At 43.7% G+C, this 25,935-nt stretch overlaps 1 protein-coding gene across 5 annotated transcripts in view; it reads right to left on the bottom strand.

Annotated features, from left to right (window-relative positions):
- Nucleotides 1–23,968, bottom strand: part of LOC136441729 (fibroleukin-like) — a 45,420-nt gene extending 21,452 nt beyond the window's left edge. The window contains exons 1-3 of one of the 5 annotated variants that reach the window (XM_066438172.1): nucleotides 23,228–23,968; nucleotides 21,212–21,361; nucleotides 6,622–6,738 (exon numbers count right to left, since the gene is read on the bottom strand). In XM_066438172.1, coding sequence (XP_066294269.1) covers nucleotides 6,622–6,738; nucleotides 21,212–21,361; nucleotides 23,228–23,402 — 442 coding nt within the window. In that variant the 5' untranslated portion in view covers nucleotides 23,403–23,968. The other 4 variants (XM_066438173.1, XM_066438176.1, XM_066438174.1 and 1 more) reach the window with 4 other exon arrangements.
- Between the last annotated feature and the right edge of the window lie 1,967 nt (nucleotides 23,969–25,935).

Here is a 25,935-nt window from a genome sequence, read left to right on the forward strand (position 1 = left end):
ATTTTTGTCGAGTAGATGACGTTATGACTAGCCTCCTTTGCAAGCTCTATGAACCGGGCTTTTTTGGCTTATGATATGTTTGTTTTCTATCCGTATCAGTTTTATTGCTCTCTGTTTCTTGTGGCCGCGCCACGTAGAGCCTGCTTAAACTCGGCGGCTCCAAACCCTATGAATCTATTGGACTACTCGAATTCCTGTTTCAGTGCCAAACCTAGAAAGCATGGAACGTTCGTTGGAAATTGATTGACATTACTGGGTCGCCATTTTCCCCGTCAAGAAGATGGCTTTCGTTAATGTTCTCCAGACGAGATCTACGTTCAAGCCTTGAACTCTGGGTCGTGACCCCGGGTCAGCTGTGACGAATGGGGTCAAGGGAATGGTGACCCGACGAGAATGTGTATTTTGACAAATTGTCTCGTTGATATTCACACGCGGGCAGAAACATTTTACAACTTATTAATCCGTCACGTTTTTCTGCCTTGCTAGCGAGACTGACATTTTCACAGTTTCAGGGAATGCCTTGTTTTCGCGCAATTAACTAGACCAAATGAAAGGTATTTATGACTAAATTTGGTTGCTTAATGTACTACGTTTTCCTGCATCTTTTCACCTCAAGGTCGCTATTTCAGGTCATACTATACACTCTCATGCAAATCATAAACGAATTGCCAAGCTAAGATAATAAATGTTGCAATAGCGGTATGCCATCTCCGTCAAACATAGTTATCATTTATCCTGTGATGTTGATTAGATAAGAAATATTAACGTCGACATGTACAGATTTCCTAGGGTGATTTAAGCTTAAATAATTTTTTTAAATGAAATTTGCTTATGAAGCATTTTTGACACGTCAGTATAAAATGTACAAAATATTTCGATGTCTTACCCTGCAGTAATAAAGTGTTAATTGACTGGACGGATAGACTAAAATCCTATATTTCTACATACCAAAATCCTCGCAAAAGTATACTTTAAGTTCCACGTTGAACTGTGAATCATGTCAGATATCGTTTCACACTAGCGCTGTACAGCTTGTGTTAGTGGAACGTCTTATTCCTACATTATTGTATTTCAACGAAATCTTCAGAACGAATGTTTGCAAACTACCTGTATTCAATTGAGTTGTTTTCTTTATTTCCAGGGTTTCAAAGAATGGTATTTTGCGAAGTTTCCGAGTCACTGTGTTGATGGAAAATTGTGATGTCCAAAACACGAAATATAATTTCCAAAAATCCGTTCATTGTTCTGATTTTATACACAAGTGCGATATAGAATCAATATCCTACAATATCTCTCTCAAGATACGAATATTTCATTTGCCACCAGTTTCTACATTCAGCATCAGCATCTTCCTTCTCCTAAAGTTGTACCGGGGTCCACTTAGAATCCAGTGTTTGTTTACGTTATACTGTGCGGTGTTATCATGGCGGCTAATGTTATTATATTGAAACAACAGTGGGTACATGGAAATAAAACGAAATAGCCTTAACGTTTCAGTTCGTTTTTTTTGGTCAGATAGTGTTTTGGTACATCAGACTGCTTTCAAATTGTCAAAGAGGATAAATGACCAACAAAAACCTTTGCGGTACTGGATATCGTTAAGCTACTAGCATCGGCTAGCTGCGTTTTCACATTTTATCTGTGATTATGTGTTAAATATCATTGTTTATCAAATTTTTTTCCAATTGTTTATATTTCGTTTTTTCGTAAAAATATGGAATCTTTAGAGCAGCCCAGGAGTCTACACGGTTTCTAGAAGACAGATCCCTGCCGGGTTAAGTCCGCCCAGCTCCGCCATCAGTTCACATCGCGTAATGGCGGCATCAGCGAAATCTACTTGAGAAAATGGCGGCGGCATTAGGAGAGGCCGATCGACCATTTTCCGTCAGATAATGACTATTGATTCGGAGGGGGATGGAGAGAATGCCGAGAATGGATGACCGGCGCCTGTTCTAACGGCCTCGGGTACTCCGGCGGCGGGTTTTACTGGGGGCCCTGTCGGGGAGTTGACTTGGGTCGTCTCGGTGTTAGGGTGGGGAACAGATAAACAAGTAGATTTTGTGCTTGCTTTGTTCCTTGACATATTGCTACCTTAAGTAACGACATGTCTTATCATTGATATTATCATACTCTCTGCGTGTGTATGCCTACGTGCGACTTCTCACGGCAGTAATTTTGCATTTGTTAGTTTTGTTTTATTCACTTGTTTTGCTGATTTTAGTGATCTGTTGCTGTATTGCCTTTTTCTAATATGACGTCAAGTGCCTTAGCGATATTCGATGTTAACGTCACACGCAAAATGTGATAAATCTATAATCGTTTTTCGTGCAGTTTTTAAAAACTCCCCCTGAAGCTTCATGCCAGGTCTGAACAAACTTGATGCGCTCGTGATCTTAGATATGAACATATCAGATCAGATGGACAGATAATAATCAAGTTAACATTATGTTGACACGGCGTACATGTGTATATCATGTGAATCACGCCAGGATCACATCTACTTGTCAAGAACGAGAAATATGACTATGAGCTTCACACTGCCCTTGACTCCTGACCGAACTGCATTCCTTAAGCTCATGATCGAATTCCGACCATTTGCGCATGGATGGCGGGAACACGGTCTGACATTGCCGACGACATTGAGATCAATCAGCACAACTTTGCAAAACTCGTCATCCCGGAAACGGAAATGACGTCCACTTTAATATCTCCTTGGTGACAGGAAGTGACGTCACTACTTGTGCTGGAAAAGACGTCACCAAAGCCTTCTGTAATCTTGTTGAGATGCACCGAAAAGCTACATTCATCCCTCTTCAGCGGTATATGTTCTTTTGAGTAAACCTTGGAACAAAATTGTTTCAGACTCCCTTACACCCCCTTCCCACTAGAGGCTACGACCAAAGATAGATGAATAACGACTTGTTTTACTTTTGTGTGTTATGCTATCTTTTACAAATTTAAATCATGCTTTTACGTCTTGTATAATATTCCCACTATGAAACTAATACCACACAAATCTGATTTTGGTCGCTATGCGGTCGCTTAGCGATCACCGTCTAGTAGAAAGAAGGCCTCAACGAAATCCAAAATTTGGGGGGAAATATGGTTTTAAGAATTGTTGTGGAATTCTTTACTGTTCCACCCGTCACGAATCATGAGAGACGGCGGCCTCCCCTTCCCGCCCATCCCCGCGCACCTACGTGAACCGCGCCCGCTCAAAGTCACAAGAGCGCTCGTACCGTCCTCGTGTGGGCGGCGGGCGGGACGAACTTGGACCGACTCAAATCACAACTCACACTTCAGGGCTTTACGCATATCTACAGCTTAACCTTCAGGCAAAACGATGAGTCAAGTGTATCGTTAATGGCCCTATCTTATGTAAAAAAAATCCTCGGTTGAGAGAGGTCTAGATGAAGACATCCTGTAATGGATAAGTGCGTCAACTTTCCCGTACTCAAGTTCCATTATGACGCTTGCTACACCACCACATTCCTGTCATTAGCACATATTACAGTAATAACCGGAAAACGTCATAAAAACACATCATGAGAGATGACGTCACCAGAAATCGTTAACTGCAATTCATATCAGTTATGACGCATTTTGTCGTTCGTAGCGGAAACTTCATACCACCCGTATTTGCATCATAAGTAAGGATTATTGTTATGACGAAAATTCATCATAAAGTCATAACATCATAAATCAGCAATTTTCAACAATCATGACACATTACTTGAAACGAAAAACCGCCCTGTTTTACTGATATCATATTTGAACAACATAACAGGTGTTAAAGTGAGAGGCACGGTTACGTCATTGAAAGTCGGCCTCGCCCAAGTCGGCAATATCTAGGAAAGGTCTCAAAGTCAAGTTACAAGTTGTGAATGAAACTTTCCTAGTCGATATCGTAGCGCTACCCAGTGTCGTCCGATTTTCAAGAACGGCTCTTTTACAATGAACAACGCATGGTCTGTAACTTTTTCTCCTCCTGTTTACACTGAGGTCCAAGTTGAAGAATTGTGGTGACCTATTGTCATTCACTTGTCGGTCTTTCTCCTTCTAGTGAGCATGCGCTCTAATTCAGAGACCAGTCTACAAATCAAGCACGGTAAAAAAACGAGAGGACAATTCATTAGCGTTCGTGCAATTTCGAAAAAGGGAACGAAATACGCAGCGTCGAATTACATGTATAAGTACGCCACTTGCCGTTACGGTGCTTGCAGTTTTAGGTGTTTATTCTGGTCTATACCTGGGCACAAACTTATTTCGAGACAGACATGACAAGGGATCATACCTTAATAATTCTCCATTCCTCATGAGAATGGATTTTTCACAAAACACATAATGGGCGACGTCGGGTAGTGCGCGAGATATGGTAGCGCTACATCAATCGCTATCAGTCGTCGTCCTTTCCGCAAACTAAGATGGTGGCCGGGAACTGCAGGGAAGGACTGAGGTGTTGTCCGTTGGACTAGATGTTTACGGATATTTGCACCCAGAGATGAGTGATCTGTGTGCCCTACACACGGGTCATGTATGCAAAGGTACGCACAAGGGTCATATGCAGAAGTGTTCTGAATGTCATACGGCTCTGTTGTCCCATACAGACACCCAGTGGAGACTGATAGTGTGGTGATGATGAGGAAAACTATCACAGGTATTTGAGCTGACAAGTGACTGACAGAAACGTTCCGTTAACTGCCAACTGTCCTTGGTTAAGTACTGTGAATCATCCATCTATCTACTGTTCCCGCTTCATCTATCAACTGCATAATTCGTTTCGTAATGAACTGATTCATTCCGTGACACACTGTATGTCAAACAGGCGTCACTGGTTTTCACGCAAAACGTCAACAAGCATCCGTTGCCCAGTGATACAAATTCGTTACTTGCAATTTCGCTGCAAATCATGATGAAACTGTTTTTTATTCACATCTTTACTGCCGTCGTCGTTTTAAGCGGAAATGATTTGTAGACATCATCGACAAATGTCAGAGGTTAATATGGTTGCTTCAGATTGCGACTGCATGCGCGGACATTATCAAACGAACTCGTATTTACACTTCGAAATTTCGAGTGTGTACGGTGTGAGCAGAAACACTTCGCTATGAATTCACGCTTAACTTTGCTGAAATTGAGTTCCTCTAATAATAGTGCACAGGAACTGTAGCTGTATCTGATTGGCACTCCTCGCGTCTTACTGAGCACTTTGGGCTAAAAATAAAGTGCGAGAAGCGTGTTGAAAATGGTTTCTAAATTAGGAAGATGGTCCGCCGAAATAGAACCATCCCGACTCTCGTATCCAACGGCACAATTTTGTAATAAAAGTGAGATTGGGTGAATCATGAAGAGCTTCGTCTTCGCACGAGACGGCTGGAGAGGAATGTTGACAACACGCCCTGCGTTCCCAGAAGCCGCTGGATTGAGAATAGTTTGACAGCGCTGACATTAAGGTGTGGAGAGAGAGCGTCCCGGCAAATGGGCTATGTCGGTTCTGTCGTATGCATGATGGCTGAAAATCGCGCGGGCGAAGCGAGGGTAACACTATCAATGTTACAGGTTACGCCAGACTGGACGGGAATACTGATATGTCTCCATGTTCATGGACCACGCCTTCGGCTGGAAAGTTACCGGAAAGGAGATGGCCTGAGAATAAACTTACGCGCTGAATCATCGAATGAGTCATTGAATCATGATTGCCGTATGGGACTTATTCACCTGTTCATGTATTTCAACGAATTAACAATTCCGGGTATACTCGCGATCGGAACAGAAACGGGCGCTAGCTGTCCGTTGGTAAAATCTAGACTACCCTGACGGAGTCGATGTTCATATACGCGCTGGGGAAATGTTCTCTTGGAGCTTGGAGGCGTGACCAAGTTAACACTGCAGGGGTTTCCTTTTTACATTTTGTGCGTTGTAAGAAAAGGTTACCAAGAAATTGCTCGTGTCTTCTAAGCCTTGCCAGCGGCTCATCGCATGAGAAACGCCAGCGCAAATATCGCCAAGCACAGCATCATACAACAGGATGAGATATTTCAACAAAACTTACCTTATAGTTCTCCAACATCACATGACAATATTTCACACAACAAGACAACAAGCTACTGACGTTTTACACGTGCCTTCTGTCGAATCTCCATCGAGGATCTCAAACAATAACATGCACATTCCCATAGCATGAAAGATTCTATAATCTTGAGGAAACACTTCCCTTTTTCCAAATTCATTCTAGGCATAGCAATAGGAAAGATTACTTTATGATATGGAAGAAACAGATTACACAACGAAATATCAAGCAGGTGTCTAGCGAAATGTAACTTAACGTTTTTCTTTAATAATGTTCCTCTCGTCAAATATTGTACATTCCGGTCGGCTAGGTGGTGAGACCCCCTATACACTAGACGGCGATCGCTGAGCAACGGTACAGCGACCAGAATTTGCGTGACCTTTGATTTCATAATTGGAATATGATGCTGGACGCAAAAGTATGATTCAAAAGACACAAAACCACACAAAACGTTTTCAAAAATTCGTTCTTTTTCAATTAAATTCGTTGAGCGATTTGTCAAATCTTTGGTCGCTCAGCGGTGTATTCAAAGGAAAATGGCGTCTACGTACCTAGATTCCCATAGTGCACTGCGCTGGGCTTGGTGCCGGATGACTGGACCACGCCCCCTCCGGAGACCAGGATGGGGGACTGGTACGCCGACCCCGTCCTCTCTATGTGCGTCACCACTGCAGGGGACAACGGCGAGCTTACACTCAAACATTCAATGTCGTATCTAAAAAAGCATCTAAAAGCAGGATTAGTAAATTCTATGTGGTTCACTACCGCCAGAGGCAAGGGCTGGGAGGCCTAACGCCTGACTTACAGTAAAACATTCGATGCGATATGGAAAAAAAAGCTAATGCTTGATTGTAAACTTGTAAAGTCAACAGACACCATTAATATCAAACAAAGTTGATCAATGCACATATAAGCCACTTACGCCATATCATAATGCATATCCATTTGTTTCGACGATTTTTTTACACAGAGAATATGCACGCAAAAGGTCCATTCCGACACACGGGGACATGACCTCACTGCAAATAAGACCGTCTATTTCCGTCAGCATTTCCTGTTGCTTTATCTATAATGCAGTCCTCGCCAAGTCATGTCCTTCCTCACTTCTGATTATTACAGTCGGTACTGTGCAGAGATGATGGGATGGCAATTTCCGGTTGTCTCCGAATGTAGCGAAGAACATACCTGGGTATTTCATATATGATTACAGGGGAAGGGTTTGATGTCTCATTGGCATGGTCTTGGGACTACTCCGCAAAAGTTTCCGGACTAGGGGGGATGAATATTTGCATGTATTTGGAAACCTCGCCCATCCCTGAAGTTTGCTGGTCCAATCATTTTTGCTGACTGCTTTCTATCAAAGCTACAATTTGTAGCGTTAATAATCCATGAGGATTTAGAGTTTGTTACCCCCGCCTTCTGACGAATGGATGGCATTAGTACCACATGAATGCCCTGGTGCGGCCAATAGACGGAATGGTGTGATTTTGACAAGATTCAGCACGATCATAGTTTTTGCACTTTTTATTTGCACTTGTTCGCTCTCATGTAGTAATACTGATAGACGTCAACGTATCCAACGGTTTTCAACCACACCGGCCCTATTCCACTATAACTAGACTTATTTTTCGGTATTTGTTCTATTCTGAAGTTGCTTATTCTTGGTGAAGTTTGAATTTGCTCAAGCCCACCTCTCACTGGACCCGCAGCACGATGGCGGCATTGCTGCGGCCGACAAAGCACTCAACGAATTTCATCGACAAAAACTAATCTTTTTAAGCTTTGTGTGTTTTGTTGTTTTTTGGGGTCATACTTGTACGTTTTGAATGTTATTCCCATTATAAAGTCAAGGGTAACACAAATCTAGTTTAGGACGCAGCGACGCCGCCAGCGTGCCGCGGGTCCAGTAAGAGGGGGGCTTCATTTTGAACCTGTCACGTTACTCAAAACTTTCCGCTAGTGCCTTCACCCTGAGGACGACCGATCATCTGTTCGTTCACCTCTCAGCAAATGACCTCAGATGAACCCCCGATAAGTAAATCCCTAGTCTGTAAAACTCTGTCAAAGCATGATGCAGGACTTAGGTCTCGTTCCCAGCTTGAATCGGTGCACAAATCTCGGGCTGACTGGAGGTGGTTAGCCGCTCCACTGCGCGAGGCTGATGGACAGATGATGGCTGCCCGATCAGCGGAAATTGCTTGGTGAATTATTCAACACTATTTTTATGTTCTCCTGACAAAGTGGTGAATGTATCCGCAATGTCAATGGATTTGCAAGAACTTAAAGTTCATTTCGAACTGAAACAAATAGACGCAAGGCATTTCGGAGGAACAGTACAAATTTCGTCTGACATTATCGCATCCTTTGGCATTCAAAATTCATCAAGAAGATGTGGCATTTTTTTTATATTCAATGTGTGGATTAAACCTAATGGAAACGAGAAATACTACACCAAACCATAAGCAAAGCATCATCTGCACTCCATTTTGAAATATCAAGCTTTTGCGATAATAACCCTTAAAGGTATAGTTGTCGGCACGGTCGTGGGAGGTGAAAGGGAAGGGAAAACGATGCTACTAACAAGATTATTTATTTTCCGAAACAAGTGAGCTTTATGTACTTTTCATGGAATTGTAACACATCAAAAAGTACCTGTATTCAGTTATGTTTTATAGGTTTTATTTGTGGTGGAACAAGCCAACTTATTGTTCTAACATTAAGCGGACATTCGCGAGTTGTATCATTTTATAAACTGTTTATCCAGTCAGTACACCATCGAACATATGAAATCCCGGCATAGCCTGAGACGTAACCACGGTAATCTATAGGTTTAACTATTTCGGTTATCATTGCATGCAATGGTTTGTCTTCATATGCACCTGATTATAATTTTCTTTTAATCTTTAATTGCAAAAGAAAGAGATTTAAAAGGGAACATGTCGACGGGTCTCCTAGTTAGCCATTCTGTTTGAGATAACAGAACGCATTGGAAGGCATTTAAGTCATCAAATAAAACTCGATTTTCAGATACGTGTGCGATTTCCCAAATCTCTCTGTAAAACGCCATTTGAACAAAAGTATCATTGTTTCGCGAATCTCAAGAGTTCTATTGTTATTGCGATAAACTAACAGTCCAACCGCTGCACAAATTACATCGTCGGAAACATCCACCCTTTTACCTGTGCATCACATTTCAGTGAAGAACTGGCCACAGATACTTGTGAATCGATCGCGGGATCGTTTGGCTGTAATCCTGGGTTTACTCCGCCACCTGCGCCTACTGGGCGGTGATGTCATTCATTTCCAAATGTCCCGGATGAGCAAGGTAGTTCCCCGGATGTTGTCATTGAGTACTCCAAGATTAACTAACTAGCAACGCCATTTTTGAAACATTTGGGTATTGTAGAAAATATTTGTAGCTTAAGAAAAAGTTAATGGCAAAAAGCTGTACTGTATTAGAGTAGTTTTTTGTCCTAAGGTTTGATAATGGATTTTTTACGACCCTGTTTATCTCTTAATCGCTTATCCATCACTGTCGTGCTTGTGAGTCCATGTCTCATTTTGATCGAAGCATTTTCTGAAGATGTTGCTCATCATTCTGTGTCATGTGTGGCCTTTTCTCTTGTTTCATTTTTTCCACCATTAGATGATGCGATGCATAATCTCTTTTTCTTATTCATACACGAGAGCTTGATAAATTTTAGGCATCCAGGATCGGTAAAATGTTTCAAATGAAATTTGGCTTAGATATGTCAACTCATCAAAAGGTGCATAATGGTAGATTCCGAGATAATATCTTTTAGATGGTGACAATTTAGCACCTGAAGTTAAATATTGTCTAATCACTCATATCTATCTGCCTAGTTCATATCATCTTGTGACTTTTTTTGTTGCTGCGTCCAAGTGCATATCACGATTAATAAGTGAGCTAAAAATCGAAATAGGAAGTTGAAAACCAGTCCACCGCGAGCTCTCTGGTGTGTCATTTGTGCGGCACACGGAACGGTGTAGCCTCCGGTTGAATTAGTAGAGCATGAAATTCATACACTCAAATTAAGTGTGCTTAACGATGTTGGGAGAAACATGAATAATGGAGGGTCGCCGCATGCTAATGGCGTTCTGCGAAACGCTCCGGATCACGAGAGGATTTAGCTGTAGTGAGCGGTTTGTGTGCACCTCACGATGTACTGGTCTGTACAGATTTGCGAGGATGTGTGAGATGAACAAACTTCACCTTCAACATAAGCCGAACAAAACCCTGATCTTGATAATAGATAACGTTCATGTCAGACGAGGAAAACGTAATCTATGTTCTGGAAAATAGATAAGTAAGATATTCACATGTAGCAGGTTACAACTTACACAGATTACGAAACGCTGGCCTTAAGAATTCTCTATTCGATATACTTTCCTCCTCATTGCAAAAGCATCAGCAAAAGCAAGTGATCAACTTCCAACTCATGAAATTTAAACTGGAATGAAGTCGATTAAGATTCAGATGATTTAGGCAATAACATTAACATATGGACGAATGATCGCAACCTGCGTGTCAATTTTTTACGGTGTAGCACACCGTGCAGCACCACTCTGCATTTTGTCACTCACGTGGTGTAACACAACAGTTAGTGGCCCGGCTAAATCGTCCCTCTTTCCGGGACGCACGCATCAACCGTTCGAAAGTGATTACAATAAACAAGCTTGATTATAACTAATACCGATAAGATTATTTGTGTGTAGTACTGTAGATACCATGATTGTTATCGGAGCACCACAGTTTTTGACGATGACATTGAAGTGCAACCAACAACCTTCCAAAGATATTACCGCCACATACGCTTTACATAGCTATGCTTGGGAACCTTGCTGTCGATTTCTGCGGCAAAGATAGTAGACAATTGCAACAAACCTCCAATTGCTTGTCCATCTTTTTCAGGAGGTATGCGTTAAACTTTACTATGTTTTGCTAGTACGCAAGGAAACTGCAAACACTAATGCGTCTTCATTGTGATATTTTGACTGAAAAGTGATATTAGTTCTTTTGGAACAGTTCCCTTTGTGTAACAGTAAAAGTTGTTAAATAGTAAAAGCTGTTAGAAACTTAGAATCGCGTCATTCCCACGTTAAGTCCATTGACAGATTAGCCTACAAACCTGAACGAAACAAGGTCTGAATCCCACGCCTACGATAAGTATTACTCTTCCAGCCAACCTGAGCCCTTGGGTTTCAGAAAGTGTCGCCTACACAACGCAATTACCTGTCATTTGTAAGCCCCCCACTGGGAGTCTTTTGTGAAGGTATTTCGCCTACTTTGGCGGAGGTGTGAAAGCATAATGAAATACAGGATTGTACAAATGGGCTATCATAGATGAAAAATCCCTCCTAACTCTACGTAAGCTGAAATACTAACCCCCACCTACACAGTGCTCTAGAGCCACTGCAAATTTGTCTGCAATTCGATCATGATTCAAGTGCGAACCCATCCCTTCAGAACTCGCGTACGTCAAACGCCTTGTCAAGATAATAGGGCGTGCATGATTAACAATTTGAATTGTTGGTCATCAACGGTTCCCGTACGTCAATCGACGTCAAGGTGCGACGCTGGTATCGACAGGTGGAAATGGGTTGTGACGTTTGGCGTGGGCTGGACGTGTTCTAACGGCCTCTGAAGGGCGGTGGAAAATAGAGCCGACGTCACTCACTAGATGCGCGGGTCAGATTTCAAGACTGAAGTATCGGGTGTGCGCAGATATGCCATTGTGTGCTACGATAGGGTGAAGGATGGAAGCGTCTTAGAATGATAAGACGTAATGGGTTTTCAAGAGGCATTGAAAGTCGCTTAAGGACACTAACAGATTAAGAAGATATAAAGTTTGTAAGTGAAAGAGGCTCCTTAAGAATAAGCCAGGCAGCGACAATAGACTCTCATGAATCTAAAAGATTCTTAGAGCATTAGATAAGTCTAAGGCTGGATGGAGATAACGCTGGAATTCGTTAAGGCCTCAAAACAATTAATGTCATGTGTCCTATCACGGTCCTGAAAAAATTCGTCGGTAGGTATACGTAGGGATTCTCCTTCATCATATGCTAATTATACAGATCATACACTGTGCAAGCACATGTACTTGGGTTTGGTGTGGGTATATGTTTATAACTTGTTCTGATGCAACAGAAATGATGAGAACATGTTGGAAAAGGATTGTACAACGATTTCAGTACTCAGATGTCAGATCGAAATTCAGTTTATGTTCCTTGCCAGTGGTCCGACCCCCAGACACAACAGCGTTTTCCAAGGCCTGATTCACACATCTGTAAAACATTCCGAGGTGTGCATTGAATGGCATAGATCAGTCCTTCCTTCCCATGATGCCCCGGGAGGACCACACCCATTTCTGTAGTTTCCTTATCTCGTGTTGCAGCCGGTGCAGATCGGCCTCGAGCCGCATATAGGGTCAGCAGGACCGACTACAGGTCTTATCCGTGCTCTACAGTATCAGGGGGCCTACTCAGGGTACATACACCCCCTGCGGTTATGTTAGGTAACTTTTGACAATACACATATATCAGTGTCTTGTCACGGTAACAGTGTAACCAATGGCTACTTCGTCCGAAAATACTTCACTTGTTTTACTCAATTTTTCTTCTGTACGTTAGACCTGCTGCTAAATGAGAACGGTTTGCCAGGTTCTGTAGTCAGAAGGGTGAAACGTGTACTTTTTATCGTATGCAAAGGACAATTACTTAACTAGAAAAAGCGGTGAGGGAGCACAAACATCAGTCACTAAGCGTAACAAAATTGTAAGCATCTTAGCTTGCATATTCAACGACCATGAACATGAATTTCGAGCTCTTACAATTCATATTTTTGAATCATCAATTATTCTCGGAAACAAGTAAATTCGTTGACCTGCTATGACTGTTAAGGTTTGTGAGTTCAGGCCTGCCTTCTCTGAAATGATTTCCGGACAATTTGAAATTGTGGAAAGCTAACCGCTATTTTCTCAGTCAAAGACCTACCTAATACCAAACGCACGAAATTGCACAGAAAAACCCACACATTCCGGTGAAAATCATTGTATCTCGGTGTAGTCTGGCATGTAACGTTGTTAAGCTTAAATTGTCTTCTGCTGTCACTTCCCAGTCTAACAGAGGCTAAGTGGGCTAATTTCAGAGTGCATCTTATCAATTGAATTTGTGGCTACTCAGATTCAATTTACAAATGTTTTAGAACAGGTTAGTCGCTGACTGCACGTCTCCATACTTAGCGCAATGTACGTTGTTATGTTTAGCCATAAGTATGGCTAAACATATTGTTTTCTCTCATGTTTCTTCTTCTTCTTCTTCTTCTTCTTCTTCTTCTCCTCCTGTCAAATCTTCAAATCGATTCATCTCTGTCATTTTTTGACCAAATGACCTGAAATTTGGTACAGAGGTAATGTAAGCAAAAACCAATGTGCGTTCTTTTCCTTGTTTTGATATTGACCTTGAAAGTGATTTTATCGAGGTTTTTAAGCTATTTTTAGCATATCTTGGCCTCCTGCGCCCTGGTATTTCAACCGAATGACCTGAAATTTGCTGTATATGTGGCTTGAACAAATATTTAAAGGACTACATTCCCATTTTTGGCATACATATATTCAAAACGATTTATTTTGGGCTTTCTTGACAATATTTGCCCCTTCTGTCACTTTCAATACTACATATGACCTACAGGTCGTTGACCCCGAGTGCCTTGCACCTGGCCAAGCTGGAAGTTTGCTTACGAGGAGGAAAGACCGGACATAAACATTTAACGTGATTATCGGGAAAACATCATGTTCCCTTAAACTCAGTGGTTAAATTGCAGTTTAGGAAATTTTATAACAGAAAACAAGTTAAATCAATGATTTTGTGAATGTTTATTCTAGCATTAGTTATTCCAGATATTTTCAAACTCCAAATTCTTCAACACAAGACGGGAGATCGTTTCTCCTCAGACTGGCGCGACACTCCTATCAAAATTGATTGATGATCTCTCTCTGCCGCCGACTTCATACATGATCAAAGGCGGGTGGTAGGCGGTGCGCGGGGAAACGTAAACATATAATGTAGCGAAGTGTTGCACAAGGAATTCTCACTCTGAGGGGTACATGAAATAATGCTTACAAAATAGACCTCTATGAATCGGGCTACATTCAGCAATGGTAGACGGGCTTTAGGCTACGGTATTTATGTTGGGTAACCGCCGCGGTACATGTTTTCGCTCAAATGCTCCCGAAGACGGTTTCTCCCGTCGCTCACTCCGGAAATGCCCCCCCCCCCCTCATTAGCGGTGATGGTTTCTCCCGTCGTCCTTTGCTAATAGACCGATCCCAAAGCCACGCCCCCTGTTCGATTTCGAACACCTCCGTCAAAAACAGGGTTTGACGGACCAAACATGGCCGCCGCGGCAAGGTTGAAAATAATGCCACTGACTTCGGTTTAGCTTTTGTGGCACTGAAACCCTTTCAGAGCGGGCCAAATAAGAATGCTATGTCTTCTTTGTTGAAGGCTGTATCCACCGGGTAGAGTTGTTTAAGGAGGGGGTAGGTGTAGTTGCGGTGAGAGCGTAATGTTTTCGGTCAATGTTAAAGCGGTATGCGTCGCATAGCTTTCCCTTGTCGGTGGGCATCAGCGCCCAGTTTCTGAGAAGTAGGCGATGCACGTGTAAAACAGGGTTCATATATCTGTGACAGGGTTCCCACTGTATTGACTGGATGCATAACAGCTGCATGGTATTTAGTAACTAAGAATTAAAATGCATCCTTTTACTTCCCTGTTCACTTTCAAGTTAACCAGTTTCACACACCAGTAACTGAAGATACAAAACTCTGCGCTAGCGGACTTTGTAGTAAGTCAGCATGTGGTTCAAGCTTCCTCTCCTTGAGTGCCCGATCTATTTTCTTTTTAAATTCGTTTTTGTTCTGAGCATGCATTCAACCAATACAGTGGAAAACCTGTCCCAGATATATGTACCCTGCTTTACACGTGCCATTTCTGCCCCGCCAACGCTGTTTTTGACGGAGGTGGGCTAAATAGAACAGGGGGTTCTATCGGTCTTCTATTCGTTCGATATGGTGTTCGACAGGATCGGTCTATTACCTCTTACAGCCCCTTCGGGGCTCGCCAAGACAGAGTTCGGCTTCGCCGAACATTGCCGAAAACCGCCGAACACCGAACCCTGTTCGGCTCTCCGAACCCCCCGCTCGTGCCTTCGGCACCGCTTCGGGTTTCGCTCGGAAACTTGGCACGGGTGATCCCCGCGCCGAGTACTTCGTCACGATCGGAACTTCAGCAGCTATTCAACGACAATACCTTTGCCTACCGCCTGTGGTCTCACTGGGGACAGGCGTTTTGGTCCGGCACGTTGTCGCAGCGGTACGTCGCCGCTACGCGATCGAAAGCACGCCGCTGTCTGTCTCGGACCAACACGCGTCTCCCGTGATGTGTAGCGTCCACCACCAGGCCTTCCTACATGTCCTACCACAGGCGGTAGGCAAAGGTATTGTCGTTGATAAATAAAGTAAGAGGTAATTAGCAAAGGACGACGGGAGAAACCATCCCCGCTAATGAGGGGGGGGGGGGCATTTCCGGAGTGAGCGACGGGAGAAACCGTCTTCGGGAGCATTTGAGCGAAAACATGTACCGCGGCGGTTACCCAACATAAATACCGTAGCCTAAAGCCCGTGTTTCTTTGAAAGTAAGAGGTAATTAGCAAAGGACGACGGGAGAAACCATCCCCGCTAATGAGGGGGGGGGGGGGCATTTCCGGAGTGAGCGACGGGAGAAACCGTCTTCGGGAGCATTTGAGCGAAAACATGTACCGCGGCGGTTACCCAACATAAATACCGTAGCCTAAAGCCCGTGGTCCTACGTACGGGCGTATGGATCGTAGAATTCGGCAAAAAAGGAATGATTAGGCCAGTAGAGTCAGTCCCCGGTAAGGTCAATGATTCGCCCCTTTGCGCTAGCTTGTAACGTTAAATGAATGTACCCTCAGCTGGTGGCCAAACTTCACTGACAAACTTTCTCCCTATTATCATCATGAGCTTGCGTTAGTCTGGTACTAGTGACTATTATGTGCCGGGAATGTTTATCTATCGCACGCCTTGGAAGGAAGTTCAGCCATGATAAATGGTCGGCCGTTGCGAAAATTTGGAATCCCATGCTGTTGATTTTCGTGATTGAATCTGTAAGAAAATATATTTTCATGTCGTTCATGTTTTTGGGACGGACGCCGGGACGGGGTGAATTTTTTCTATCATTTTCGTCCCGTTAGTAATGCAAATCGAATCGTGTTGCACAAGAGGCAAAACACTAAAAACGTGGGTCTTGTGGAGTGTTTTGGAGCGGGAAGATGCCGGATATTAGCGGTGCCGAACAGTGTACATCGTCGCGCGCGGGTGACGCTCCGTCAAAACAAATCCGCTGGTGGTCTAGCGCGGCCACCGAAAATAGGCAGAAACACACAGGAGGACTTAGCACCTTCGTTTATGAGGGCAATTGTGAAAATCTTTTGTTACAAATTGTTCGAACATTGAAACATTTGGATAGATGGTTTGAAACTGTTCTAAATAAAGAGATTTTTGTGTAGTTACGTTCGAAATGTTTCCAACGTATGTGAAATAAGTTCAAACATGTTATAAGTTTCAATTCTAATTGTTTGAACACTTTAGAACTATTGTGACTTAGACATTCTTTTAATCAAAATAGTTCAAACATATTACAAATATTATACTAAAACCCTCTCGGTGACTTTGAATTGACTCAAATATGTTGTTTTTGGTCATTTCCTTCGTCTCCTGTCAAATCTTCATATGTGTACTATGGAAAACTTCATTCTTCCCTGGGGTTGATCTTTTTTAATTCAATTTTGAACTGGGTTGATTATGCGCAAGAGTGTAATTTTCAGCGGATATTTTTTCGACTGGTTTACATGGAAATGGCACGGAATATCCCATTCTTGCAAGGGGAGGATTCTTTAATTATTTTTCAATTTTGAGCTGGAATGATTATGAAAAAGTCCATTTTTTAGCAGAAGTGTATTTGTTAATCAATTAGTGGATATGGTTGTGGACTGGTCCATATTGTGTTGAGGTGCTACTGGAAGACTCAATTTTGGACTGGGGTGATTCATTTTTTTAGTGCAAGTATTTTAGAATGGTCCATTGTTATTTTGGGAGAGTCCATTTTTTGCATGGCGAGGAGTATGGCTAAACATGCTGTATTTGCTCGCAAATGTTGCCTTTCTAGTTCAGATTGTTTCTTCATGCAATTAAGTGTAAGAGAGTTGTAAGAAATTTCCACCACACTGTCCCTTCTCTAGGCAGCCTGCCACACCCCGAACGGTACGATTCTCCTCGCATTAACATACGGGGTCAGCGGTTTAAGCGGCCGCTATGATTATTGATGTGCTGTAATCAGTACGAAACACCTGCAGTGGTCTGACAATGCCTCAGCTAAACCTGCCTACGTGCGGCGCTCTGCCGCGATAATGACGATTTCGCGCCCAAGGGCGGGAAGATCTAGAAACGGCTGACGCGGAGAGTTTCGGGGCGGCAGCTGGGCAGGTGGCTTTATCGTTTTATGAAACCCGACAGAAAAAAAAAAGACTTCGAAGTCCGTAGAAACTTGATGTGTGGATCTATGACTTCATGAAAATTGAATGGGAAAAAATCTCACGATGTAGACTAGATCGCACAAATCGGTTCGTACTTCACCATCTAGGTAGGATTCAGTTTTAACGACACTTGGCTTATAATTTTTCTGGGGGTTAAGATGACTCGTGACATGCAAGGAAAGGCCATTTGCTAAGTAATAATCTGCGCACCGTGAAAGTTGTAAGAATACTCGCTGTCTTCCCTTTTACTACATGAACGACTTTTACTTCCCTACTTGGCATTTTTCCGAGAAACGTGAGGTACCGGAAAACACCATCGCTTTGAGTCATGCATTAAGTCACAACCAAACCCTCATTTCAACCATAAATTACATTCATCATGCACTGTACGTACGTGCAAATTTACTTACTTCAGGCCTAGGTGAGACGTGTTCTTATATATTGCTGTGCGTCCACTTTGCTTCACTTATCCGCTATAAGATACATTCGAAGGCATTTCTTAAAGTGCTTATTCATTTAGTTTGGGGAGAAACCAACAATCCAACAATCTATAAAAAAAATGATGGTAAACTGATTCAAATCAACCAACATCATAATTTTAAGGTCTACATGTACCTCTGCTAGAGTAGAAACCAATTTGCAAAAACAGGAAAGGAAGGAATTCTGGAATCCTTCCAATATACTTGCACCTTGGAAAAACTATCTTCAAATGCCGTGTGGATCATATTTCACGCAAATAGATTAATATGCAACATTCCAAAAATATCTCCCTGGACTTACAAAATGCTATGAGATTAGACCACAAGCTTTTTATCATAATGTCGCCTCTATGTAAATACTGTACTGTTTTCTTGGCATGTGTTTATCTTTTCCCCATCTACAATAACGTCTGAATTAACGTCACTTCTAATATGGAAACATGGCGGCGGGTTATTATCGATATCCATGGCTTCATTTTGCGGTCAATTATTAAACATTGTCTGGCTTCATTCTCCAGATGGCTGCCACAGACAGGTCATTTTTATCTTCATATGCGACTAATAGAATATCCAAAATCAACCGCATTAACGCACACGCTTATAGTATTCTGTCAGTTTGGAAAATGACTTTTTTACTATTAGAAATATAGATTGCAGTACTAGTAGGTAAATTTCTACATGCTATATTTGAAAACGAGCCAAATTTATTTTCAATTTTCTTGTTATCTGTATGTCGAGAATTAGAAAAAAAGTACAAAATACGAGGATATTTTCAGAGAGGTTCTCTCCGGCAGAGGCCTTCCGGTAGTTTACTGTCTGTGGTTATGATTTACCGAACCGATTTTGTCGGAGTTTTGGAGGCGATCTATACCGATAACATGTACGATAAGTGAAATCTGCGGTCAATAACTCCCTGGAGTATTCCGGAATCACTTACCATGGAAAATAGCTGTATGGGGGGAATATACCACGGGGAATACTACTGTTATCTGTAAACAAGCGTACTGCGCGGTAGATGGGCTTAACTTCGCCATTTGAATATTGAATTTATGGCCGCCGTAATGTGGTGTAGTCTGAGTTTTATTCGTGCCCAGCCAACCTTGGATTTGCGGTGTAAAAAGAGCCCTCTCTGATGGACAGGCTCCCATTACGTTTTTGTATTTCGTTCCCTTTCTGCGGAGCTGGCGCACAAAAGCGCGGGGCCGCGGCACGGGACCCCGATCCTTTTCTCGCAGATCGGGTGGCGCCGGTCCCGCGAGTCTCCCGCAGAAATCATATTCCTAATCATACTTTTATGATCGCATCTCGTCCATCTGGGTAATTTGCCCGTTTAGTGGCCGGCCCTGTGGAAGCGGTGTGATGGGAAAATGGTGATGTAGCCAATTTTTGGTGCGGCAGCAGCCGCCGTGATGATAGAGCGGCGGCCCGCTGATGTCTGCGTACTTGACTGTCGGGAAATGGCGCGCAATGACAGGGCACGGCGCGCAGCCCGCTTTACCACTGTAGTTAGCAACACGCCGTCATTACACACAATCTTCTCTCCAGAACAAACCACTCACATCTTCTCAAGGTGCGATTTCATATTCAAGGTGAAGGATTGAAGGATTTGAATCATTCCCAAAATCAGGTAGAATTACCTTATTAATGCAATCGTGTTTATCTTATTTATTATATCGCTATACATTTGTATTTGCAATTAGAAATTATACACAAATTCAGATGGTTAATCTCGGGTAATAGTTTAAATGCTTTAAAACATTACTCATAATGTATTAGGGCCAGCATTTCTGGTATATTCGGAAACGATGGCGCACGACGGATGATAGTTATTAACAATAATAATTGGCTTTTAGATTGTGTGCTGAATTATGTACAAACTGCGGCAGAAGGATTATCATAACGACGCTAAATTATCCTGGTTCTGAGAAAATTATCCCGGCAGATGAGTTTCGTAACATTCCAGAATTATCGACATGAAAACGAATTCTTGAAGAGTCAGGCTTACCGATATTAGTTGCATCTGAGTTTTAGTCATGCTTATGACATAATAATGTCCAAGATATAACTTATCTATTTGATTTGTGAAAATAAAATTACTATATCACGCCACCTTTTGAATGTACAAACACGTTGAGGTGCTTGTTGAAGGTATCACAAATAATAGGACGATGCGTAGGTTTTCATAGTGTGTTTTCTACAGTGTAGTGAGCTGCATATGGTTTTACAAAAAAAGGTCTCCATAATTCATATTACAAGTGACTATATTTCCAGCTTTCGAAGACTTCCCAACTAGCTCATGTATGTTCATAGCAAACATGAATGAACCTTTGGACGTGGTCCTTCTTTTAGGTTCATGACAGTGAACAAGATAAACACTGGGTATTTACAGCTTGAATAGTAATTAGCATAATGACCAGTGGTATGCAGTTCAAGTGTCGATGTCATATGTAGATGAATTTTCGAAGTTATACAACTAAACGGTGTGTTCTATATTCATATGATCATAACGGATTCATGAAAGAATCTGTGCGACTCTTCCATCGATGCTGAATGTGTCGTAATTGTGCTCTCGAGCCCTCGCAGACAAGGAGTCCTCTTCAAGTCCATCAAATCCTCCTCCCCGGCCCATCGCCGGTACTTACCAGTCCTGATGCATACTGCATGTCAGGTGGATTACAGGGTATATCCGAACCCGCCCGCTCATGAAAATTCCCGTTCCGTAGAGGTGAAAAGAAGTATCCTACCCGCTCATTACCCTCTGTAAGATGTAGTAAAAGTGAGGGGGTAATTATGAGATAATGACTACCCGTGGAAGAAAAACGTTCGTTGTTTGGATCCCCCTTTAATCAGGCGTCCAGGCGGTGAGAAAGGCTCAGGTCGATACCCGGCGTCATTTGTGTCGGAATGGACCTTTTTGCGTGCGTTCGTACCATATGGGGCCTGGCGATAAAAGAAGCTTATTAATGGGCAATTAATATAAATTTGCTTAAGCGACGTGACACTGCGCGCCGCCGGGGGTTCTCATACCTATGAAGGCGGTGGGAGCCACGGAGAGAACGATGCAGACCACCGCCAGCACCAGGAACGGCAATTTGTAGGAGCCCTTCTCGTCAAACATCCCTTCCTCTTCGTCGGCTGGCTTCCCTCTGGTGATGGGTGGGGGCTCAGGGGACGGGTCTGTAATAGATTTAAACGACCCCCTCTAGTAAGCAATGGCCCGAGGAGGGGTACGGGGGAAACGTGCGGAGGTGAGATAAGTTGTACCTCTCTCCTCAGGCAGGCTAAATATGAGGAAAATTAATAACAGTCGACACACACTCACTACATGAGATAGCGCAGGCGTCGCACCTTTCCCATTGTTAGCCTGTCAAAGTGTCTCCGGGAAAGAAATGCAGCAATTTTCCTACAAGCCTATCGTGGAGAAACAGGCTTGTTCCTCATGCATAAATACACTTATCTGCCGCTCTAGTCTGTTATTACACCGACCAGAGATTTTCAGCAAAAAATGCGCCGCGCATACAAAATCGGCGAGAGGTTTTTTGCAGGAAGACTCAAGCCAAGCCAAAAAAGGGTTTGGCTGGAGTCATCCGTAGGATCGAAAAGGTCAATACAACAAACATGCAAATAAGAATGACGTTTGTCAAAGGTTGCAGCCGGACGTAATTTGTATTCATTCCTCGCCACACAAAAATGACTAAAGTAGCGGGTAGAAGGAGTAAGAAGAAGCCTACCCGACCGTCGGGAGCAGAACTGTACAGAGAAATGACGGGGAACAGCTCCGCGGTCTGTGCTCCCCTAGCGCGGCGGGTCGCTCCCTGCCGCTATAATGATGAACTCGAACTGGGTTTGTTAATTTCATGCTCCATCGAAGTACATCTCTGCGAATGGGAGAAGGCGCATATGGCCCACCAAAGTGGCGTAATGGCACTTTTTTTCAATATCCCACCGCGCGCTTAACGAAAAAGAATTGAGCTTCGGCGCGCGATCGAACTAAATCGTAGGGCACCCCGAGTTTGTTGGGACTAAGAGAGTTGTCCGGACTAAGTTCCGAAGAGGGCAAGCGAAAGGTCCGCCCGCCGCGTTCCGGGCGCGCTGGGAATACATAATGGTATGTGTGAGCAAAATGCGGAATTAGACGAGCAATTTATCCCTGATCGTCCCGCGGCCGCGTCGCGATTTACCGCAGTGCGGGGAGCGCGCGAATTCGGCACAAGAGAAAAAGACGCACAACAAAACACAATTAAGCACACTTATCGGTAAACAACAGTCAGGAAATTCAGCACCAAGGACAGACACAAGTCAGAAAGCGACAGAGCGGAATACAAGTACAAATGAATAACAAATTCAACAATACCCCACCGAATCCTCAGACAATCATTCGACTAAAGTAGCGACAAAGGAGGCTAGCCATTAGGTGCCGGGGTAACATGACATCGAAGGCATGCAAATCGGGAGCAAGGTGGCAGAAAAGTGCGGGAAAAAGAGTCCATGAGAATGAAAAAGGACACAGTCTCACCAGAACTCTCACTCTCTCGCTGAAGGTCCACACATTGCCGGGGCCTAATTGGCGAAATCCGGTGCCCGCGAGGGTACTCTCTGTTCAAGTTCATGAATTTACCGAGAGTTAGCTCGTTTCTCCGCTCCTCTTCGAAATATGACATGGTAATGACAATGTGGGGTGATATAAAGCGAGATAAGGTAGGGCAGGCGCGAGCGCGGTGGAGCCAGCCGCGCCCGTTTGGAAAATCCTTACCTTAGAAATGACGACCGCAAAGGACGACAGGCAAGCCAGGGTGGAGCTGACGCAAAATAATTCTAATTCAGCACAAACAAACGAAAAGTGGCATAGCAGGAAACGGTGGCACGCTCTAAAAGGGCAAGTTAACAAGATAACCACTCCTCTCTTTACTAATCACAGTCGTCCAGGGTAGATAACTTGTTTGTCTGTCGGTCAAAAATGATGAAGAATCATAGAACCACTGCCATTGGAGTGACACATGGAATTTTAATGAACCCCCTACATAGCCAGCCTTGAACGGTTACCTCTACGCCTGGGCTCGGGCCTCCGTCCCCGCGTGTCTCGGCTGGTAGGGCGTGGTGAGCCGATGTCCACAGTTTGGTAAGGGTCGCTGGTACGTGCACGGGTGTCGCGGGAGCGGTGTCCGTTATGGCCTCTTCGGGGGCCCCGGTCCGAGTAGTCCATTCCGTCCATGGCCATCCGGGCTACGCACGGTCCAAAAGCTTCCGATTGTTCCGCGCGCTTCCTCTGGGCGATCACGTGACACGTCCAACGGGGGGGTGCGACTCAGCCACGCAGGTGAAAAGATTAAGGGCAGGCGCGCACTTCCCGGGTGTCCTCGGGACAGCACCGACTCTCTCCCGGCAGCAGAACCCTCAGCCGTGCGGATTCTGCAGGTTCTGCGCCCTCCTCAGCCTGCTCGCCTGTATTAGTACTCGGACAAAACCATCGTGCGCGGAGGACGACTCAAGCTCAAATCCGCGCAGCTCTTTTAGATTCACCAGCACAGAAGAAAATGCGCTCCAACTCTGCCTAATTTCGGGATGAATCGCTGGCCAACTCCAAAGCCTCAGCACAAAGCCTGTCTGTATAGAAGTCAGTACGAACTATCAAAGTCACGCGTTTCTCCCGCGAACCGCCCTTCCCCACACCAGCCTCCTGGGATGATAGATTCCCCCCAGCGCCAGCCACATTTGCATGCCGTCGGAATCTTTCCGCCTTCAGCGACAATAATTAGTTTTTCATGCTTTCGTTGACATTCCCACTTTATTATCATTAGAGGTGTTAACAGGCAGAGACACGCTGACAAAAAGGCGGGCTTTCCGGGGGAAAACGGTACTTCTGTAATTATGCTAATGAAGAAGACGCGAGTAGAGGGGGGTCGCAGAGCAACCCGCTTGCTACAGTCGGGGCGGCGTTCAGCCTGGGCCAATAAGAAGGAAGGATTTAGGAATTTTCCTTTGGGCCGTTTCGTCTTAAGCCTCGGTTCAGTAACTTCCAAGTCGTTGACTTTGCACCATGGGAAGAAGGGAGACCAACAAATCGACCCACTCTGGCGTGAAACAGTTTTTCTTCCAACCCGCAACCCCTCACCCCAAAGCACCGCGCGCATGCGCTCCCAACTCAACAACAAATAGTAAAAAGAGAACCTCAGCCAACGACATGCGCGGAGGAACGCTGCGCATAAAATATACAGTCCCATCTGGTGATCACAAAGCATTCAGCACATAATTAAAAGCGGTCAGGAGAACGGCGGGAATCAATATGATCCCCCCGATGGCTCTCCAATATCTATTAAACGTTGATAGCTCACAGCACTCCCAACAAATCACAGCGCGCACTGACTGCGCGGATTTCGCGCGCGCCGGGGCAAAGCTCGCGGGAAAATTGACGACGTTATCGGGCTAATCCAGCCGCCGCCCATTCCCGGCACAATGGAGAGAAAATAGCGGTGCGCTGCACAGTACTTCCCTCGGTTACAGGCGCCGCGCGGCGAGATGAAATGATGGGTGGGAATTTTCAAGAGTAGCTAGACGCAGGTGGAATTCGGTAGCTGCGTTGCTTTCTGAGGTACAAACTTTAAAAGGATTGACGCCAAATAAGAAAACGCCGCGCCAAAAAGCGTCCATCTTTTTCTAGACCTAATGTATACTTCCAGCGATGAAAATATAATTAGAAAGTGCCGTACGCGTATACGGGTATCTCCATGGTTGGCATTAAGACTTGCACGTAAGGTATGAAAGGACAGCACAACCTATCTCCAAAATGAGAGAATGTAGACGGTGCAAGATGGTTCCGACAAGAAATGTGTAGTCTTCTGACAAGTGACTACCTGCTTAACAAAGGTAATATCAGACTTGCCACGACCCACAAAAAGAGTATCTTTCATAGTCATGGACACAAAAACGTAAATAAAGACAATGAATTGTTTCCTACTTAAATTTTACTTCAAAATCCCACCACACAGTGACACTACTATCTTCCAAATCTATTGAATATAGAACGTATGTAATCTCTTCGTAATACGGGATCCCAGCGTTGTCGTTCTGTCTTCATTTGGTCACAAAATAGTTTATCAACACGAAAAACTGGACCTTTGCTTGATCGGACAGTATAACTTGGATACCTTACTCTAGAATGGCAAATTTTACTCACTACGGTATTCATCTTTTTATAGTTTTGTAACTCCTTTTGAAATCCACTCCCTTCTTCGGTTATTTGCCTCGTTATTGCTTCGTTGAAGTGATTGTACAACAAATAATCAGCATAATTATTTTCTATGAAATTTTGTCGCATCCTGTCAGTGATGTTATATTGGGTCTTTCCATAGTTCGACTTTTTGGACGGTTTGATGCTATCGTAAATAATGTCCTTAACCTCCCAGCACATGCGCCGTCGAAGGAGAACCATTGATTGGTCAAACTGTTCCAGGATCATGACCAATGAGAAGTCTCTCTCAATGTTTCGAATAAAATTTTCAATGGCGGTCTTGTTTTCGTAATCCTTTTTCTGAAGGCCAAGATCCCTTGACATACAGTTCCTGTTACAGATGTGATCAACGAAATCCAGTCTTGTAGAAGGGCGATAGAGACTGTCCCATTTCTTTGGATCATCAAGGTATGTCAGCACCGGTGGCTTTGAGCCAGCCGCTTTCCTCAGGCCTATGAAATACCTGTCCATCTTGAAGTATTTGAATGAAGAGCGCAGTCTTGCTAACGGTTCTCTTAAGATC

This window comes from Branchiostoma lanceolatum, chromosome 9, assembly GCF_035083965.1.
Source record: "Branchiostoma lanceolatum isolate klBraLanc5 chromosome 9, klBraLanc5.hap2, whole genome shotgun sequence".
Taxonomy (NCBI): Eukaryota; Metazoa; Chordata; class Leptocardii; order Amphioxiformes; family Branchiostomatidae; genus Branchiostoma; species Branchiostoma lanceolatum.